This window comes from Cricetulus griseus, chromosome 4, assembly GCF_003668045.3.
Source record: "Cricetulus griseus strain 17A/GY chromosome 4, alternate assembly CriGri-PICRH-1.0, whole genome shotgun sequence".
In the NCBI taxonomy this organism is placed as follows: domain Eukaryota; kingdom Metazoa; phylum Chordata; class Mammalia; order Rodentia; family Cricetidae; genus Cricetulus; species Cricetulus griseus.
This window is the reverse complement of record NC_048597.1, coordinates 209,329,419-209,350,644: the sequence shown is the minus strand read 5'-3', so window position 1 is coordinate 209,350,644 and position 21,226 is coordinate 209,329,419. Positions and strand designations below refer to the sequence as shown.

Sequence of the window (21,226 nt, the reverse complement as noted above, 5' to 3'; positions counted from 1 at the left end):
CATCTCTCTAGCTCATGTTTTTGTTTTTTTTTTTGCTATGTTTTTCCAGACACGGTTTCCCTGTATAACAACCCTGGCTCTATAAACCAGGCTGGCATCGAACTCAGAGATCCATCTTCCTCTGCCTCCCAAGTGCTAGGATTAAAGGCATGAGCCACCCTGTCTGGCTTATGTTTAGCTGTTTTTATTGTTTATTTTTTCAATTTGCCTGACTTTGTCACATAGGCTGTCCTAGAACTCTGTGTATCCCAGGCTGGCCCTGAACTCATAGTCCCCTTGGCCTTACCCTCCTGAGTGCTGGGATCATAGGCATGCATCAAATACACCTGGCACCTCTAAATCTTTGAGGTCAGTGAAGCCAGATTGGTTTTCATGGGTTTATAGAACTCTTTGGATTCCCTTTGGTCCAGTTTTCTGCATATCTACTGACTGTGAGCAAAGGTGTAAACTCGGCAGGCTCTATCCAAACCATTGTGGGCACATGGATGTCTGAGTTTCCATAAAACAGGGTAAATTTGAGTAGGGATGTGTGACGGTGGAGAAACTGCTGTGCAAGCTTACTCTTTCTTGACGAGGGTCTTACTGTGTAGCAGAGGCTGGCCTCAAACTTATAATCATTCTCCCTTCTTAGTTTTGCCTGGGATTCCAGGCATATGTCACTATGCCCAGATCTGCTGTATTTCCTTATGTGTTCCTCTCAAAATAAGTGCAGCGGTGGCCCTGGGAACCTCATAGTTACATTACCTTTCTTTTAAAATTTTTATTTATTCATTTTGGTGTGCTGGGGACTAGACCCCACTTTGATTTTTAGTTTGAACCTTCTTCAAAGCCAACCTTAGAAAATTTGGTGTTTTATTAGTTTTTCATTAAGGCATGATGCCACCTTCACCATAAAGAAGTATTTGGGCCGGATAGTGTCAGTGTTCGCCTTTAATCCCAGAACTTGGGAGGCAGAGGCAAGTGGATTTCTGTGAGTTTGAGGCCAGCCAGGATTGTTACACAGAGAAATCCTGTCTCGAGAAACAAATAAAACAACAACAAAGAAGTATTTGGGTTTTTTGACCTTTATTTTTCCTTTTCTTTGGTAGTTTCCTGGAGATAGTGTGGTCACTGGACGGGGCCGAATCAATGGAAGATTGGTTTACGTCTTCAGTCAGGTATGTCCTAACTCCAGTAAATGAGGCTTTCCTGCAAGGTAGGTCCAGGAACAAAAGATGTGATAGAAAACAGTTTGAGGGAATGCAGTCTTCCTTATAGTGTGGGGCTGTGTGGAGGATCCAGATGCAGCCTGAGTGGAAAAAAATTGACTCTTAAAATCACAGGTCCCTGAGCTCTGTTTCTTTATTTTATCTTTTAAAAGTATCCCAATACATTTTGTGAAGTTCCATCAAGAGAAATGAAATTGACATACACTGAGACCCGAGGAAGACCTTGTAGGCAGAATACCAAATTGTTTTTTTTGAAACATTGCTATTTTATGTGTGTGGGTGTTTTGCCTGTGAATATGTCTGTACCATGTGTATACCTGGTGTCTAAGGAGGACAGAAGAGTGCATCAGAATTCCCTGGAACTGGAGTTACAGATGGTTATAGGCACTAGGTTGGTGCTGGGAATGGAGCCCAGGTCCTCTGGAAGAGCAGCCAGTTTTCTTAACTGCTGTGCCACCTCTCCAGCCCTGTATGTCCAAATCTTAATCTCCAGACACTATGCATTGCATGACATGGTAGAGAAGAATCAAGGTTCTGACCAATTGACCTTAGGATAGTGTGGCTTGGGTTACCCGGGTGGCCTAATGTAATCACAAGGGTCCTTAAGAAGTGGAAGAGAAAAGCTGGGCTGCAGAGGCTCAGGAGGCAGAGACAGGTAGATCTCTGTGAGTTCAAGGCCAGTCTGGTCTACAGAGCAAGTTCCAGAACAGCCCAACTATTACACAGAGAAACCCTGTCTCCAAAAAAGACTCCAGAAAACCAAAATACAAAAACTGGAAGAAAGGTCAGGATAATGCAGTGTGAGGAGGACTACATTTGCTGTGTCGGGCTTTGAAAACAGCAGGACCCTATGAGAGGAGGAATGGGAGCCACCTCTAGAGGCTTAGGAAAGGTAAACCCTCTGCAAAGCCCTAAAGCCTGAGAGCTCACAGACCTGTTGACCTTGGTTGTCACCCAGTGAGGCCCCTGGAGGGAACTTCTGCACCACAGAATGTAAGAGAATAAAAGAGGGTCATCTAAAGCCCATGAATTTGAGTTCATGTGTTACAGCAGCAGTAGGAACAGGACGTTTTGTGTGCTGTTTCAAAACAGATTTTTCTACTATTGGTCTTCAACAAAGGTTGAAGATCACTCTTCTTTTCATTTTTATGAGCTCTTGGACACAAATTAATAAAGAAGAAGGGAGCATAGAAATGATAGAACAATGGGAGGTGGTGGCGCACGCCTTTAATCCCAGCACTCAGGAGGCAGAGGCAGAGAAGAGAACTCTGAGGTCTTTGGTCTACAGATCGAGTTCCAGGACGGCCAGGGCTACACAGAGAAACCCTGTTGGTGTGTGTGTGTGTGTGTGTGTGTGTGTGTGTGTGTGTGTGTGTGTGTGTTGGGGGACACAAAGAAATCTACGGTGTTTTCCAGCCACGATGCCTGCCATTACAGAAATTCAAATGCATCATGTTTTTGGGTCCCTTTTCTGCTCATGGAGTAAATAAGAGTGAGGAAGAGATGGAGCTGATGAGGACAGGGTCATTTTGCCAATTTGTAGGGAGAATGGGGCGGACCAGGTGACCACAGAGCAGGTGAGAGAGGCTCCTGTCAAATGCTTTGGACTCACAGAGGACGGAGCCATTCCAGGTTTGCGGAAATGAGTGGGGAAGACCCGCATTTGAAAGAGGCTCGATACTAGACTTGGGGTGTCATGAACCAGCCTTCTCATTCTGCTCTTCAGGATACTAACCCAGGTGGTTTTCTTTGGGGGGGGGGCGTTGTTTCTGTTTTTCCAGAAAAGTATCCTGCTTCCCTTGGTCATTGGCTGACAGCAAACTCTATGGAGATGGGAGGAGCCAGCAGGGCTCATTCAGAACTCAGGCTTCTAATATCTGGTTTTCAACCTCCCTTTGCCTTTTTTCAAGGCCAGTGACCTGAGTCTGGATGTCTGTTTCTGTAGAGGAATAGCCTTTCTCCTCTCAAGGTGAAGGAGCAGCTCTTTGAGTTCTTTTAACACAAGTTTATTCCTATTTTAACACCTCCCCCTGTCCTTGGTTCTGCCTTGTTTACTTCCATTTCCCTTTAGTTGCCCTCAGCTAGCTGCTGCTATTGTCTTCATCCTTATAAAGATAAAGCACTCCTAGTGAAGGTATCAGACACAGGGGTGGGGTGGGGCCAGGGCCACAGATTGCCTTTCATCTCCTCCGTTTTTAGAGTCCACATACTACCTGGAAATGGCAGTGTTTGTTTGACACTGGTAGAACCTGGAACTTAATAACAGTTAACCCTGCCTGAGTTATTTCCTCAGAGCTCTGAGTCATTTCTGTAGAGCAAAGACTAAGTCTTTTGCCCCTGATCTTACATAAACTCTTAACTATCCTGGGGAATAATCTATGAATGAGAGGTTTTTTTTTTTTTTTTTCTTTTCTTTTCTATTTTTTCTCAATGTCTGAAATGCCCTTAGCAAATGGTGAGTTTCCCATTCCTTCCTACTGGGTCTTCATCTGTCATTCTATTTTACTTGCTGGTTTTGAAGAAACCGACTTCCCTTTTGGCAGCCATAACAGCCGAACATGTGCTTGCCATAAACCTGCCTTGGTCACTTAGAAGTCAGATGCCTGTCTCGTGACAAGGAACCAATCAGAAGTTAGCTGGTGGCGCTATGCTTTATGGCTCTGGGTGTGCTTTATGGACAAGTGCACAGCAATGATGCCCAGAGCATAGCAACCACCCTGGGAGTGCCTATGGGCCATAACAACCAGTTGGTCAATCAACACAGGGCAAGCCCTCCAAGACTGGAGGCACAACAATCCTGAGCCTGTGTGTACCCCTAGACACTCCCCTTACACTGCCCTATAAGATCTCTATGCAGCCCCTTTGAGCTGTCTTTGCTAGCCATCTGCCATGGTGGGTGGGTGAAAGACCCGAGCTAACATGGGGTTAGCTTGTTAAATTACAATAAAGCCTTGTGCAGTTTGCAGCAAGCTCTCGAATCCGCCTGGTGATTGGGGTGACCGCGAACGTGGCCTGGGACCCCGGACACTTGAGTTTTCGGGGGTCTATCATTTCTTTTTTTTTTTTTTTTTTTTTTTTTTCAGGATTTTACAGTTTTTGGAGGCAGCCTGTCAGGAGCACATGCCCAAAAGATCTGCAAAGTAAGTATTTAATACTGAAAATAAACCCAGTACTTCCATCAGTTTATGTAGCACACACTGAGTGTTCTGGGGGTGCAGTGAACTGAGCTGGGTACGAGGAATTGCACATTTGTACAAGATGTGGTACTGACTGGAGGGAGTCTTAGTTCATTTTTTAAACTTTTTTAAAATTTTTTTTAACTATCCTTGACCCTGGTAAAGTCTAAACCCACGCAGGTTTTGTTCTGTTCTGTTCTTCTCTTCACCCTGCCCATCTTTCCTTAGCTCCTGGTCCTACTTTCTCCTGCCCAAGTGCTGGGATTACATATGTGAACATTTCTCCATGCATAAAATAGCATCTACGATTACAAGGCTTGAGGGCTGGAGAGATGGCTCAGTGGGTATGAGTACCTGGTGCTGAAGGGACCAGCTCCCCATTTTGGCAGCCATGACAGTAACACATGCTTGCCATGATCTTGTCTTAGTCACTAAGGTCAGATGCCTGCCCCTCTCGGCAGCCATAACAGCCAAACACATGCTTTTCTGACCTTGCCTTGGTCACTAGAGGTTAGGTGCCTGCCTTGTGGCAAGGAACCAATCAGAAGTTAGCTGGTGGCGCTATGCTTTATGGCTCTGGGTGTGCTTTATGGACAAGTGCACAGCAATGATGCCCAGAGCATAGCAACCACCCTGGGAGTGCCTATGGGCCATAACAACCAGTTGGCCAATCAACACAGGGCAAGCCCTCCAAGCCTGGAGGCACAACAATCCTGAGCCTGTGTGTACCCCTAGACACTCCCCTTACACTGCCCTATAAGATCTCTATGCAGCCCCTTTGAGCTGTCTTTGCTAGCCATCTGCCATGGTGGGTGGGTGAAAGACCTGAGCTAACGTGGGGTTAGCTCGTTAAACAACAATAAAGCCTCATGCAGTTTGCAGCAAGCTTTCGAATCTGCCTGGTGATTGGGGTGACTGAGGTCCTGGGCTAAGACTCTGGAAGCCTGAGTTTTCCAGGGGTCTAACAGTGCAGAAACAAAAGGCCCTGAGTTCAAATCCCCAGCACTAGCATAAAAGCCAAGCCTGACTACATGTGCCTGTAACCCCAGTTTTGGGGAATAGTCAGATTCTGGCAGCTTGCTGACCAGCGGGCCTAGTCAGAACAGTGAGCATTGGGTTCATGGAGAGATCCTGTCTCAAAAAATAAGATTTCGGGTGATCGAGGAGGACTCTGGCCTCTGCCTGTGAGGATTGAGAGCATTCAAAAGAACATTGTATTATGTATACTTATTATTAGTATTGAGACAAGGTTTCTCTGTGCAGCTCTGGCTGTCCTAGAACTCACTCTGTAGACCAGACTGGCCTCAAACTCAGAGATCCTCCTGCCTGTGCCTCCACAGTGCTGGGATATAAGGCATGTGCCACTATACAATCTCTATCCTGCTCTTTACATTTTAGCACATGGACTGTCTGCCTAGACCTGAAGTTATTGTTAATATATGTTCTTATTAATACATTAAATAATAAATAAGATTTAGTAGTGAATCTTATAACTGGTACAATTAAGAGGAGGCTCAAGTAAACACTCTCCTGGATCTCAGCAACTTTAATTCGAAAGAAGCTTCTATTTTCTATTAATGGCAAAGGCATATGTGTGTGTTCATAAGTGAAGGACGGAGAGTTAGATATCAGTTAGAGCTAGTACAGGTAAAAATGTCACCTTTTTCCAACTCAAGTTCATAGACCACTGTCTTGAACTTAGGGTTTCTATTGCCGTGAAGAGACACCATGACCATAGCAACTCTTATAAAGGAAAGCATTTAACTGAGGTTGTGGCTGACAGTTTCAGAGGCTTAGTTCAATATCATCATGGCAGTGCTGGAGGAATAGCTGAGAGTCCTGCCTCTTGCAGGCAACAGGAAGTTGACTGACTCTCTGGGTATTCTTAGCATAGGAAACCTCAAAGCCCGCCCCCACAGTGACACACTTCCTCCAACAAGGCCATACCCACCCCGACAAAGCCACACTTCCTAATAGTGACCCTCCCTATGAGATTATGGGGGCCAATTACATTGAAACCATCACAACCACATATCTGTTCACAGCCACCTTGAGATCCTGTGAATACCAAGAAAAGAATTTCAGATCTAGGCAGAGTCTAGGTGCTAAAATGTAAAGATCAGAACAAAGATTGTATGACTATTTTTTTTAAAGGACTTAATTGATGGGGAATGTACTACTGTGTATGTTTATCTTATTGATTATTGAATAAAATACTGTTTGGCCAATGAGAAAGCAAGTTAGACGGAACTAGGAGTCAAAGAGGATTCTGGGAAATGTAGTAGAGAAGTGCTGATCCAGGCAGGAAGTAACATAGCAAGGAGACTCATATTTAAGCGAAAGAGAAACAGGAAGGGCCCTCTTTCCCGTTCGCCTCCTCCAGTGCTACAATGTGATTCACCGACAAGGAGGGACACCAATAAGGCGTCCAATAAGATAAGTCTTATAAAATATATAGGTTTATGATAGTTAAGACTGAGCTAACAGATGAGGAATCCTAGTCATTGGCCAAGCAGCTTTGAACCTAATACAAGTTTCTGTGTATTCATTTGGGCCTAACTCGGGCAGGTGGCTGGCGTAAAGCACACACATGGCGGTGGGGCTCAGGCGGCTTTTGGCAGAAAGATTTATAGTAACACTTAATTTATTTTATTTTATGTGCTTAAGTGTTTGCCTATATGTATGTCTGTGTACTATGTGTACCTGGTGTCCACAGAGGCCAGAAAAGAGGGTGTTGCATTCTTTAGAACTGGAGTTAGAGATGGTTGTGAGTCACCATGTGGATTCTAGAAACTCAATGGGAGGTCTTTTGCAAGAGCAAGTGCTCTTAACCACTGAGCCATCTCTTAAGCCCCTTCATGAAAGTATTTAAAAACACTATAGAGGACTGAGTTTACAGCTCTGTGATACAATACTTGCCCAATGTGTGCAGACCTTGGAGTCGATTCTAATTCTGCCGATGAAGAAACATGAACACAAGCAGAACCCCAGATGTCAACCAAATAAGAAAAGGTCACGAGACATAACCCTGCTAGGTTGAGATGATCTGAGGAGTAATCCTATTATGGTTGGTCTGGAGAATTTTAGATGATGGAAGTTAGTGTGCTTTGTAAACTATGTAGGGGTGTTGTACATGAGCTGTCAGAACTGCTAACCCGGAGGAAAATCTGTCACAGTGGACTGGCCTCAGGTTAATATATGGGCCCGTGTGCACCTTCATAAACAGACTTCTGTTCCATTCTGTCTGCCACTTGTTATTTCTTAGGAGTCACTGGGAATAAAAGTGGCCATTGAAGAAAGTCATAGCCCAGGCATGGCACTCTGAGCCTCTTACCCTCTAACAATGCAAGACCTGTGGTTTTTGTTAGGTAGCTGTTTCTTCATCTTACATAAGATATCCAGGCATTATGGGGGTTGAAATCAAGGTACTGATTCCTGTTTGGAAAAGTACAGGGGAAACTTTTTCTAGGACGCGTGTGCGCACACACGCATACACACGCGTGTTCACATACACATACATATATACACAAACATACACACAAATACACACACATATATATATATATATACACATACACACACACACACACATAGAATAGGTGTGAGGTGTGTTAGCCTGTGTGTGTAGGGATAGCACAACTTTTAGGAGCTGGTTCTTACCTCACATAGTGGGCTGTTAGGGATCTAACTTGGGTCTCACCGGGCTTGTGTGCTAAGTGATTTTGTGACTGGCCTGCCTGACTGGGATGAATGTTCTAAAGCAGCAGTTCTCAACCTGAGGGTCACAGCCCCTTTGAGGGTCACATATCAGATATCCTGCATATCAGATATATACATGATTCATAACAGTGGCAAAATGAAGTAGCAACTCACTCATTTTATGGTCGGGAGTCACCACGGCATGAGGAATGGTATTAAAGGGTCACAGCATTAGGAAAGTTGAGGACACTAGTCTAAAGAGGCACCATGCTCCCCTCTTCAGCTACTGGACTGTTGAAAGAATGGACTCCAAGAAATGAAAACTTCTCCAGGGATCTGCTGCTGGGAGAGAAATGTGGAAGCCCTGAGGAGTCCAGAGGAGCAATTTGTCCCCTGAAGAAAGATTCCCAGCCTGTCTGTGACCTTGTAGGAGAGATGAGGAGATGAGTGGGGGACAGGGACCACACCTTAGGGTACTGTTCAATTATGCATACCTCCTCATGCCAGGACCCCTAAAGATGGCTTTGGTGGGGGCATGGATCCTGGATCCCATTGTCCTCCTTGTGTGGTCACATTGATAAACTTCCCCTTTCTGCTTTTCACTATTCATTTGGTTCCATTAATGGGCTCATTGAGGAAGGGTGGCTGGGCCTGGCTTGTTGGGCCACAGGCTGTGTGCCCTCAGTCTGGTGACACTTTCACCCACCAAGCCAACAAGACATTTTGTCATTGCTGGTTTTGGTAACCAGAGCAGGTGACTCATGAGATTTTCCATGCCGTTTTAGATCATGGACCAGGCCATAAGAGTGGGGGCTCCAGTGATTGGACTGAATGACTCTGGGGGCGCCCGGATCCAGGAGGGAGTGGAGTCCTTGGCTGGCTACGCAGACATCTTCCTGGTGAGAAAGAAACTCATTAATAATGTGACTTCTGTAAGTGTGTTCTGGTGCCTGTCTCTCTCTCTACATTGTCCTCTGTCCCATCCTGCCTCTGAGTGTCTTCCAGTGTCACTGCCACTTCGGGTGGAATGGGGAGGGGATGGATGACAGGCCAGAATGGCTGAGAGCCTGCTCTTTTTTCTTGATAGAGAGCCAGTTGTTGGATAAATAATTAGTTCAAAGTCATTCATGAGGAGAAAGTACTTGGAAATGTTTTCTTTTTTCTTCCTCCTCTCTTCTTTTAAAGCAAAAGAGACACGATAAGAAATGGTAAAGTAAACTGGTTTGCTTGGATTAGAATCTTTTTAAAGTACTCTTTTTATTTAGCATTACAGATTATTATACAAAGTTTTAACAGTAATACAAAGAAGGAATCTCTTCAGAGACCCTTGGAGAACATCATCCCAGATGCCTGCATTATTTGACTCTGAACTGTTATCATGACAGAGACAGGAATGGCAGTCTGATAGAGACAAGAGAGACACAGTTTCCAGTCAGCCCGGGGCTATCCTCCTTCCTCTCTAGGGTGACAAATGTCCTGTCCTTGGTCACTGCCCTTCATGATCCATCAGGACATTTGTGTGTGAGATACTCTAAGTTGTAAGTGCACCTATGTTTCTTGAGAAGTTACCCAACTTTTGTCTGTCCTTGAAGTTTGGCTTTGCTTGATGTTAATTCTTGGCTGACAGGTTTTTCTTCAAACACTTGAACTATGTCCTGCTGCCTTCTGGGCTTGATTGTTTGTCTTACTGGGATACCTTGTCAGAAGGGAGCTGTGCCGCCCTGCTTTCTGCCTCCCTCCTGTGCTGGAACTTCACAGTTTGACTGTAATGCGTCTCTGTGGGATGTCTTTGAGTTTATCCTTCTTTGGAGTTTGTTGAACTTGGATGTGAACATTGGTGTCTTCCATCATATCGGGGAAGTTCGTATTTTCATTTCCTCAACATGGGTAACTTGTTAGTGGTTTTATATTCAGGTCCCCTGATTCATTGTTTCCTGTGATTAAATCTGCCACAGAACCATCTAATGAGTGTTTCATTTCATTTATCCTCTAGAATTTCTGCTTGTTTGTTTTATAATTTCTTTTTTCTTTTCTTTTCTTTTCTTTTTTTTTTTTTTTTTTGGAGACAGGGTTTCTCTGTGTAAGAGTCCTGGCTGTCCTGGAACTCGCTCTGTAAGACCAGGCTGGCCTTGAACTCACTGAGATCCGATGCCTCTGCCTCCCAAGTGTTGGGATTAAAGGCTTGCTCTACCACCACCTGGCATTCTTTTCTCATGTTTAGTATTATTATTTAGCCCATTGAACATATTTAGGACAGCTGCTGTAGTACCTATGACTAATTTCAATGTGTGGGTTTCCTATGGTTTGTTTAGTTTTCCCCAAGAATGGCTGCACTGTTTGTTTGTTTTATGATGTGTAGTTTGTTGTTGAATAGTAGAAATTCAAAGTATTCTGTCTAGTAACTGTTTTTCTCCTTTGAGGCAGGGTCTCATGTAGCCCAGGCTGGCCTCAAACTTATTATGTAGCTGAGGATGGCTTCTGCCTCCCAAGTGCTGGATGGTAGACATGCATGGTCTTAGGATTTCTGTTGCTGTGAAGAGACATCATGACCACAGCAACTCTTATATAGGAAAAACATTTAATTGGGGTGGCTTACAGTTCAGAGGTTTAGTCCATTATCATCATGATGAGAGGCAGACGTGGTGCTAGAGCTGAGAGTCCTTACATCTTGACTCAGAGGCAACAGGAAGTGGTTTGTCTCACTGGGTGTGGCATAAGCATATATGAGATCTCAAAGCCCGTCTCCACAGTGACACACTTCCTCCAACAAGGCCACACATCCTAATAGTGCCACTCCCTTTGAGAGCCATTTTCTTTCAAATGGCACCACTACTGCCATGCCTGGTTTTCTGGTAACTTACAAATTGGGTTCTTAGCCGGGTGGTGGTGGTGCACACCTTTGATCCTAGCAGAGGCAGGCAGATCTCTGTGAGTTCAAGCCTGGTTTACAAGAGTTAGTTCCAGGACAGCCTCCAAAGCCACAGAGAAATCCTGTCTCGAAAAACCAAGCAACAACAAAAAACAAATTGGGCTCTTTCAGTCTTTCGGGGCTACTGATCTTTACTTGTGTGTGGGATCTGTCTGACTGTGACTTTCCTAAGCTAGTTTTGTAAAATGCATGCTGCTCTGTGGTTGTGGTGCCAGGGACTCCCTCTCTTGCATGTCCAGAGCTGATCCTCTACAAGATTCAGGCGAGGCATGATTTTAACCCCAGCACTGGGGAGGCAGGGCCAGTTGGATCTCTATGAGTTTGAAACCAACCTGGTCTACAGAGCGAGTTCCAGGATTACCAGGGCTGTTACACAGAGAAATTCTGTCTCGAAAAAGAACAAAACAAAAAAGATGTTCTTAGATCTCAAAATGGGCAAGGGTGGGGAACAAGGTGTCCTTTTCCCTTATAATAGGGAAACTGAGTCCATCAGAATTGAAAGGAGGACTGCTTCTGTTCTGGGCCTGCAGCCTTCAGAAGTAGCAGTCAGTAGTGAAACACAAACCCTGACTGGAGAAGTGCACAGTGGTAGAGTGCTTACTTAGTATGGATGCCCAGATCCTCAAAAGAGAAAACACAGCCCTAAGTTGAGGCTGAGGTCTTTGTTGCCCGTCCTTTAGTGCTAACTAGCCACAGCAGGTATATGGGTTGTCGCATCCTGACTGTTTGTTATGACTGGGGAAGACAGCAGCTAGTCATGTGAGATTTACCAACTTCTTCCTTCTTGATCCTCCAAGTGTTTGACTAGACTCCAGAGTTCCAAAATAGCTTTTTCCAACAGTCCTGTGGCTGAAGTTATTTCATTCATGGTTTCCCAAAGCTTTCTCTTCTGTCTTCTGTGATAACACTTGCTGTGTCCTGTAGCGCGTACTGTCATTTCCAACTAGTTGGATCATTTGCACCCCTGAGTTTGAGACTAGTGAGATCCATCTCAAAAACAAACCATTTTACACCAACAAGAGAACCATATCCCAAGCCCATAGTTCCTATGTTGAATATTTTTTAGTGTACTTTTAAAATTTCTCCACGTTCCTTTCTTTCTTCTTGGGGTGAGGAGGGACAAGGCCTTGTTAAATTGCCTAGGTTGGCTTCAAACTCCTAATCTTCCTGTCTCAGCTTCCAGAATTTTGGGATTATAGGCATGCTCTACCACCATGCCTGCCTAATTTTTTAAAAATGTATTAAAGAAAACTTAATTAAAAAATAAGAGCTGGCTGGGCGTTGGTGGCGCACGCCTTTAATCCCAGCACTCGGGAGGCAGAGGCATTCGGATCTCTGTGAGTTCGAGGCTAGCCTGGTCTCTAGAGCGAGTGTCAGGATAGGCTCCAAAGCTACACAGAGAAACCCTGTCTCGAAAAACCAAAAAAAAAAAAAAAAAAAAAAGCTGGGTGGTAGTGTTCATGCTTTTAATACCAGCGCTCAGAAGTAGGCAGATCTCTGTGAGTTAGAGGTCAGTCTGGTCTACAGAGTGGTTCTAGGACTACACAGAGAAACCCTGTTTGAAAAATCAAAAGCAACAACAGCAACAAAATAAGTATGCATAAAAATAATAGTTGTTTCTCCTCCTCCTTCCTGCTACCCCAGACCTGACATGGCCTTATGTAGCCTAGGCTAGCCTAGAACTCCCAAACCTCTGGCCGTCATCTCCCAAGTACTGAGTATCCCATCACACCTAGCTTAAAATATTTTCCTACATGTATATCATTGTATTTTGCTCACATTAACCTCCAGCACTGAGTGTTCAGTGATTGCTTCTAGGTTGCAATAAATATCTCAACACAAACTATTTAAAAAATCATTACATTTATTTGTGCGAGTGTGTACACACATATGGAGGTCAGAGGCCAGCCTATGGGCATCACTTCTGTTTGTCCATCATGTGTGTCCTGAGGATGGAATTTAAATAGTCTGCTTCATGGCAAGTGCCTTTACTCACTGAGTTATCTCACCAGCCCTCATCAGAATCTATTTCCATATTAATTGTGGTAAGACAATGACTTGGCTTTAACTTCCCTTTTCTCCTCTGTGTGTGTGTGTGTGTGTGTGTGTGTGTGTGTGTGTGTGTGTGTGTGTGTGTGTATCAAGTTATAAGCCCAAATGCAGTGTTATAATTATTACTTTATTTTGTTAATTTTTAAAAACATTTTTAAGGATGTGTGTATCTGAGTCTGCCTTGGGTATATAGGTGCCTATGGAGGCCAGAAGGTGGTGTAATGTAGCAAGCTTTGTGGTCGGACTATCTTTGGATCGCCAGCCTGCAAATAACAATACAGAGATTTCTTATTAATTATGAAAGCTTGGAAGAGCCCCCAGGAGCTTGAGTTATAGGCTGTTGTAAGTCTCTTGATGTAGGTACTGTGATCTGAATTCAGCATATGCTCTAACTGCTGAGCCATCGGTTGAGTCCCAAGTTAAGAGAACTTTATTCAGTATTGTGTGTGTGTGTGTGTGTGTGTGTGTGTGTGTGTGTGTGTGTGTGTGTGTGTGCTTGTGGGCAGTTGTATATATCCATGGTGACCTGGAGGTCAGAATACAGCCCTAGGTGTTAGTCCTTGCTTTCCACCTTGTTTTGAGCCAGTGTCTTGTTGCTCCCTCCTGTGTATTCCAAGGTAGCTGGCCCCATGAGCTTGTGGGAATCCCCCTGCCTCTGCCTCCCATCTTGCAGTAGAAGTGCTGGGACCATGGAAGTTCAAGCATCTCTGCCTGACTTTGGGTCCTGGAAATCTGAGTTCTGGTTCTCGTGTTTGCAGTTACCCACTGAGCCATCTCCCCAGCCTCCAGCATTTGGTTTTTAATCACAGGGTAACCATTTTTTTTTGTGATCTCAATTGCTTCTTGAGGATTTGGGTTGCTGTCTCCTGTTATTTCCTTCCTGAGCTCATAAGGGACTGGTGAAAGCCTTAATTAAAAATTCTGGAGTTTCAGGTATCTTAATCTTATTTAGTATTTAGCCCTGCCCCCTGGAGGTAGGTGGGAGACAGGGTCTTTCGGTGTAACTCAGACTAGCCTGGGCTCACTATGTAGCTCAGGCTGTTCATGATGTAGAACTTGTAGCATAATCCTCCTGCCTCAGCTTCCCAAGTGCTGGGGTTAAAAGCATGAGCCACCATTCCTGGCTTGCTTAGCAGTTTTTTTTTTTTTAATCATAAACATTTCTTCACAGGTAGTTCATTTCCCGAGACTTGAATACTTGTTTTTGACAATTTCTCCTAGTTTTATAGTCTTTTTAAAAGGGATTGTCCAAACTAGGTTCTGCCGTAGCTGGAAGTCCACCCACTTACCTGTTATTTTTTGCTGAGTAGAGATGGCTTTTGTGTTATGATGAGCCATAGCCTATGGTTTAGGGCTTAAGGCTTTTACTCTTCATAATGCCTGTGTCGTGGTAAAGTCCTTGTGCAGTGTTTCCCTTCACCACCACCAAGCCTTAGCTGAGCATGCACAGATACTGAGTATCCCTCTGTGGCCTTGTTTCCACCACCCGGTATGACTTCTGGGAGGTCAACATAGAGGTCAGGGCTACTCACAGGGTGCTTGCTGGCTGCCTCTCCCTGACAGCTCTGTGCGCACTGGGTGCTGGACTTGAGGGAAAGTGGTGGGGCCTATAGCGACCATCCTGGTGGACACTTTGAGGAACCACTGTCAAGACAAGGGAACATACTTCATTTCAGAAAGTGACATATTAACCACTGAGTTATGGGAACAAGCTGCACACATAATCTTGGGAGCATTTTCCTGATTAGATCTTTTGCTTCCTGCATAGAGATTTCTGTGGAAGCGAAGCAAAACTTGATTTTATTGTTGGCTTTATCTTCCTGCAGGGAACTTCATGAGTACTTCTGTAACCAGGTGCTTTGCCTTTGTGTGTTGGCAGAGGAATGTCACAGCATCCGGAGTCATCCCTCAGATTTCAATGATCATGGGCCCATGTGCTGGTGGGGCTGTCTACTCTCCTGCCCTAACAGACTTCACATTCATGGTCAAGGTAAGAAAACTGTGCCTGTTTCTGGTGCCCTGAGAGTCCATCTGCAATAAACTGATGCCTGACCCAGATCTAGGTCTTTATCTGTGCTCTCATTGGTGTTCGGTGGGACAGAGATAAAAACCTTGAGCGGAGGAAGGTTTGGCATGGGGCCTGGAGTGTTTGAGGAAGGCGCTTCTGGGCTCAGTGGTTTACCTGTGATCTGAATTGCAAATGGTCTCACGTAATCAGAAGATCCCCTCCTTCACCCAGACTGATGGCTGTGTACTGACCAGGGCTCCCTTGGGAGGGTCTGCTGTCGTCTGTTTTATTGCCAGGTAGCTCCCTGTGTCCCCATGTTTCCTTCTTCACCGTTTTTGCTGCTTTACTTCCCTTTTGGTAATGGTAATGGAGACATTTGACTCCATTTCAGTTTGAGAGGTGTATGTCAATGTATCACCTGGCTTTAATGGAAGGGGATTTTAAATTATTTTTATTATTATTTAATTAATTTATTTTGGTTTTTCAAGACAAGGTTGCACTTGTAGCCCTGACTGTCCTGGAATATGCTGGGATGATGCTTGCGCCACCACCGCCCAGCATAGTTTTTATTTTATTTCACTTTTTGAGGTTGTTTTTTGAAACAGGGTCTTACTGTGCAGCCTTAACTGGTCTGGAACCATGTAGACCAAACTGGCCTTGAACTCACAGAGATTCGACTGCCTCTGAGTCCTGAGTGCTGGGATTAAAGGTGTGCACCACCATCTCCAGATTTAAAAAAAAAAAAAAAAATTTTTTTTTTTTTTTTTTTTTTTTTTTTTTTTTTAAAATTTTGGAGTCAGGATTTCTCTGGGGAGTCCTGGCTATCCTGCACCTGGATCAGTAGACCAGGCTGGCCTCAACTTAGAGACCCGCCTGTCTGCCTCTACTGGGATTAATGGTGTGTGCCACTACCACCTGACTGTGATAAATTATTTTTAGATGAAATCCTCTTGAAATTATATGTGGGCAACTATACTAAATCTAATAGTTGAGATAGAAAGGCTGATTTTTTTTTTTAAATGTTCGAAAAGTGAGCAATACATACCATGCCAGAGAAAAGCTGAGGGGAGACGTAATGGCAGCCACTTAGTGTGAGGGGACAGTTCCAGAAGGAAGGTCACTTGGACCCTTTGTTCTCAAGGGCAGTTTGGCAGTTGGAATCCAAAAGTTCCAAAAGTGCTGCTCTTGCCCAACTATTCTATTCCTAGTGACAACTGAAAGCATCTTTTTTTTTTTTTCCTTTTATTGAAAATAGATTTTTCAAAACTATAACATATTCTGCTTTTGGTTTCCCTCCCAGCTCGTCCCTCATCCCCTCCACATCTGGATCTTGTCAGAAAACAAACAGGCATCTAAGAGATAATAATAAAACTAAAGCAAATTTAAATAGGGCAAAACAAACAAACATTCGGAAGAGAGACCAAGAAAAGGCACAAGAAACAGATACAGACACAGAGACACTCTTGTTCACTCACCTAGAAATCCCATAACAACCCAATACTAGAAGCCATAATATACATGTGAAGGACCTGCAGGGTGAAAATAAGTAAATAAATATTAAAAAGAAGAGAGATAGAATCTAGGGGCCAAAGCCCCCACACAACACTACGAGACAAGGAACCCGTTTTTTTCCCCATTCAGACTCCTTAGAGAAAACTAAATTTTCATCCGCAAGTGGTTATCAGTTGGAGATAACTGTCTCAGCTCTAGGCCCCCATCTGGTGTAGACTCCTGCAGGCCCTATGCATGCTGCCTCAGTCTCTGTGAGTTCATGTGTGTCTCAGTCCTGCTGTGCTTAGGAGGTGTGTGTGTGTGGGGGATCAATATTCACAAGGCTCAGTACAGGTTAAATAGGGTTTAATAGGGTTTATTCAGAGAGATTACACTTACACAGCGCCACGGGTGTGTAGTTAGATCTCTCCCTACAAGGAGGCCTTTTTTCCTGGTGTCCTCCATCTCCTCTGGCTCTTATACTCTTTCTGCCTCCTCTTCTGCAGGGAAGGCTTTTATGGAGACATCCACTGAAGGCTTTAGTGTTCCGAGGTCTCACTCCCTGCATACTGTCTGCCCAATAGTCTCTGTATTTGTTCCCATCTGCTGTAGGAGGGGGCTTTTTGAATGATGGCTAAGCAAGGTACTAATTATAGGGGAATGTCGCTAGGAGTCATTTTAAAGTCATGTTCCTTTCGTTACTAGACTAAGCTAATTAGTAAAGTTGAGTAGAACAGCATTTGGTTTTCCCCTAGGTCGCTGGACTATCGAGTCTCAGATTTTTGGTCACACAAGCAGCATCAAGCATGGGCTCTGTGGTAGCTGGTCTTTCTTTGGACTGCCAGCTCCCAAATAATGACAGAGACTTCTCAATAATTATGAAAGTTGGACCTTAGCTTAGGCTCATTGCCAACTAGCTCTTAGGACTTAAATTAACCTACTTATGTGAATCTACATTCTGCCACGCTCTCCTCCATACCGTATATCCAAGTATCAAATCCCTTGCATCAGATTCTTCCCCCAAGGTCCCCTCTCTCCTGGGAAGTCCCACCTATCCTCTCCTCCCTAGCTTTTGGCTGTTCAGCTCTTTATTAAACCAGTCAGAAGGTGCGTTTGCTCATCTTCACAGTCCTCAAAAAGATTATGCCTCAGCATTCCATCTTGTGAAGTGTGCCTTAAGTGAAAGCAGATACTGCTTGGTTACTACCATAAGCTTGGGGCCACCATCGATTGGGTTGCACTAGCATATTTTGCAGGTAGGACACAATTGTAGATCAAAGGGTTTGTAACTGGGTTGGTGTTTATCTATATCTCTTGGTAGCATGCAGAGTACCTTCCAGTACTAAGAACACTAGCCCGTAGGGGTGAAAGATCTTGTTAGGCACCAGCTCAACTTCTTCATGTTCAATGAGTTGTATGGATGTTACTGTCAGTTTGTGGAGAGCAGCCTACAGTTTTGGCAACAGCCTGAGTTGTTTGGGGTTCAAATGGGACCTCTTTGGCCAACAATTCAATCAGACACAACACATTCCTGGTACTGGAAGCTTCATCTGGTGACAAGAGATCCCACAACCCTGTCTCCCTTGTTATTTGGCAACTTCACTTACGTCATCTTCATGTATGTGTATATTTTAGGAAGCTTCTACTGTATTAGGTTTCCATGCTACCCCTCAAATGACCCTTAAAAATTTTAGCTTTCTACCTGTATTGCTTAATTTTAGCTGTTCCTTTTTATATTCCCTCCCTCATCCCCTTCTTTTCTCCCCTCCCTACTTGACCCTCCTCATCTTGCCCCCTGAATCCATAACTCTCCTTCCCCTCTAGTCCCTTACTTTATACCTAGCCTCTGTGGAGCTACAGATGTAGCTTGGTTATCATTGACAATCGCTAATATCCACATTCCATAATTGTCTTTCTGGCTATGGGTTACTGGTTTGAAAGAAAATGAGCCCCAAAGGGAGTGGCACTATTAGAAGTTGTGGCTTTGTTGGAGTAGGTATAGCCTTGTTAGAGGAAGTGTGTCACTGTGGGGGTGGGTTTTGAGCTCTCCTGTGCTCAAGCTACATTCTCAGGAAGTAAGACAGTTCACTTCCTGTTGCCTGCAGATCAAGATGTAGAACTTTCAATGCCTTCTCCAGCACCATGTTTGCATGCATGTTGCCATGTCCTGCCGTGATATTAATGAATTAAACCTCTGAAACTGTAAGCCCCTCCAATTAAATGTTTTCCATTATAAGAGTTGCTGTGGTCATGGTGCTTCTTCACAGCAATAGAAACCCTAACTAAGACAGTTAACTCACTTGGTATGATTTTTTTTCTGGTTCCATCATTTATCTGTGAATTTCATTTTCATTTTTAATGGCTGAGTAATATTCCATTGTAAAAATGTATCACATTTTTTTTTTAGTCCATTCGTCTAATGACAGATATCCAAGTTGTTTCCAATTTCTGGCTTCTATGAATAGGACACTGGAAATGGTTGAGCAAGTGTCTGTGTTATGCCCAAGAATTATAGATGGATCTTTTGTCTTGTTTGTTTGTTTTGTTTTTGATATAAGGTTTTTCTGTGTAACAGCTCTGACTATCCTGGAACTTGCTCTATAGACCAGGCTGGCCTCAAACTCAAAGATCCACCTGCCTCTGCTGTGGTGATATCTTGCTTGTACAAATAAAGCCTGTCTGAAGATCAGAGGATGGAGCTTGCCACTAGCTTACCTTAGAGGTCTGGAGGTGCTTGGATTAAAGGTGTGTGCCACCACTACCCTAGCTGGATCTTTAAGTAGATTCCCATCTTCCTGAGGGACTGCCACGCTGATTTCCATAGGGGCTGTACAGGTTTGCAGTCCCACCAGCAATGGACGACTGTTCACCTTACTTCACCTCTTTGCCAGCATAAGCTGCCATTTATGTTACTGACAGGTGTAAGATGAAATCTCAAAGTGGTTTTGCTTTGCATTTCCCTCATGATTTAGCTGTGCTGAACATTTCTTTAAGTGTTTGTCCACCAGCTGAGTTTCCTCTTTTGAGAATTCTCTGTTTAAATCTGTACTCTGTTTCTTAATTGGGTTGTTTTCTTTATACCAGTTTCTTGAGTTCCTTATGTATTTTGGATATTAGCCCTCTATTGGATGTGCAGTTGGTAAATATCTTTACCATTCTGTAGGCTGCCACTTTGCCCAAACGGTGGCATCCTTTTATTATTAGTTGTTGATCTTATGCCTGTGCTAACAGTGTCTGTTCAGAAAATCTATTCCTGTGCCAGTGAATGATTGAAAGCATATTAATGGGGTTGGTGCAGCCCAGTTGGCAGACTGCTTGTTCAGCGCATGAAGAGCCCTAGGTTGAACTCCTAGCTCTGCATAAATGGGGCTCAGTAGCACATGTACACAACTTTACAGGAGGTAGAGGTGTAGGATAAATCTTTCCACCAAGCTGCCCGAGCCCTGCCGCCATGTGGGCGCCCAAAATAACACACAGAGTCTTATATTAATTACAATGCTGCTGGCCAATGACTAGGATTTCTTATCTGCTATCTCTGTTTTAAGTATCAACCATAATTATTAATCTATATATTTTATAAAGACTTATGTGATCAAGGACACTGGTCCTCTCTTGTCAGGCTCACATGTGGCTCCTAGAGAAGAGATGAGGAGGAAGGGGAAGAGAGTGATTTCCTGCTTGTCCCTGCTTATATTCTGAGTCTGCCTGCTATGTCACTTCCTGCCTGGATCACAAGATTTCTCTTTACTACATTCCCCAGAATCCTCCTCGACTCCTAGTCTCACCTAAGTTGCTTCCCTGTTGGCCAACAGTACTTTATTTATCAACCATTAAGACAAACATATACAGATAAGGACCTCCCCCATCAGAGATGCAGGAGGATTGAAGTTCAGGGACATCCTTGGCTACCCAGTGAGTTTGAGGCTAGCCTGGGATCCACGAGATTCTGCTTGAGCAACAACAACAACAATAAAAAAAAAAAAATACACGGGCTGGAGAGATGTCTCAGAGGTTAAGAGCACTGGCTGTTCTTCCAGAGGTCCTGAGTTCAATTCCCAGCAACCACATGGTGGCTCACAACCATCTGTAATGAGATATGGTGCCCTCTTCTGTCGTGCAGGCATATATGCAGGCAGAATGTTGTATTCATAATAAATAAATAAAACTTACAAAATTTTTTAAAAATCACACAATGAAAGGTATAGACATACCCTGCAGTATGATGAGTTTAGAGATTTAAGTGCTGGCTTTGGCAGTGATGGAGCAATTGGCATGATTCCTGGGCAAGGGTGGCACACAGATTTGTGAAGAATTTACTTTAAAGAACAGTAACAAAGGTCTGAGGAGATGGTTTAGTGGGTAACAGTACTTGCTGTACAAGAATAAGGACCTGAGTTTGGATCTCCAGCTCCCTTATAAATGCTGGGTCAAAGGAGACAGGATTGCTAGGGATTGATGGCAGGCAGCCCCAATGGAGAAACAATCCCATCTCACCAATTAAGATGAAGACTGATAGAGCTGGACACCTGATGTCCTTTTCTGGCTTCTTCATGTACACTTACATGTATACATGTATATACACACACACATGCAATGCACACATGCACAAATGTACACATACTACCAAGATCACCAAATTTCATGGTTCTTGGAGAAAGTTGAA

At 44.0% G+C, this 21,226-nt stretch overlaps 1 protein-coding gene across 3 annotated transcripts in view; it reads left to right on the top strand.

The window, feature by feature from the left end:
• Pccb (propionyl-CoA carboxylase subunit beta) overlaps positions 1-21,226 on the top strand; it is a 55,900-nt gene that overhangs the window by 3,184 nt on the left and 31,490 nt on the right. For all 3 annotated transcript variants that reach the window (XM_027414301.2, XM_027414300.2, XM_027414302.1), the window contains exons 3-6: positions 1,089-1,157; positions 4,292-4,348; positions 8,869-8,982; positions 14,944-15,054. In XM_027414301.2, coding sequence (XP_027270102.1) covers positions 1,089-1,157; positions 4,292-4,348; positions 8,869-8,982; positions 14,944-15,054 — 351 coding nt within the window. The remainder of the gene's footprint in view (positions 1-1,088; positions 1,158-4,291; positions 4,349-8,868; positions 8,983-14,943; positions 15,055-21,226) is intronic.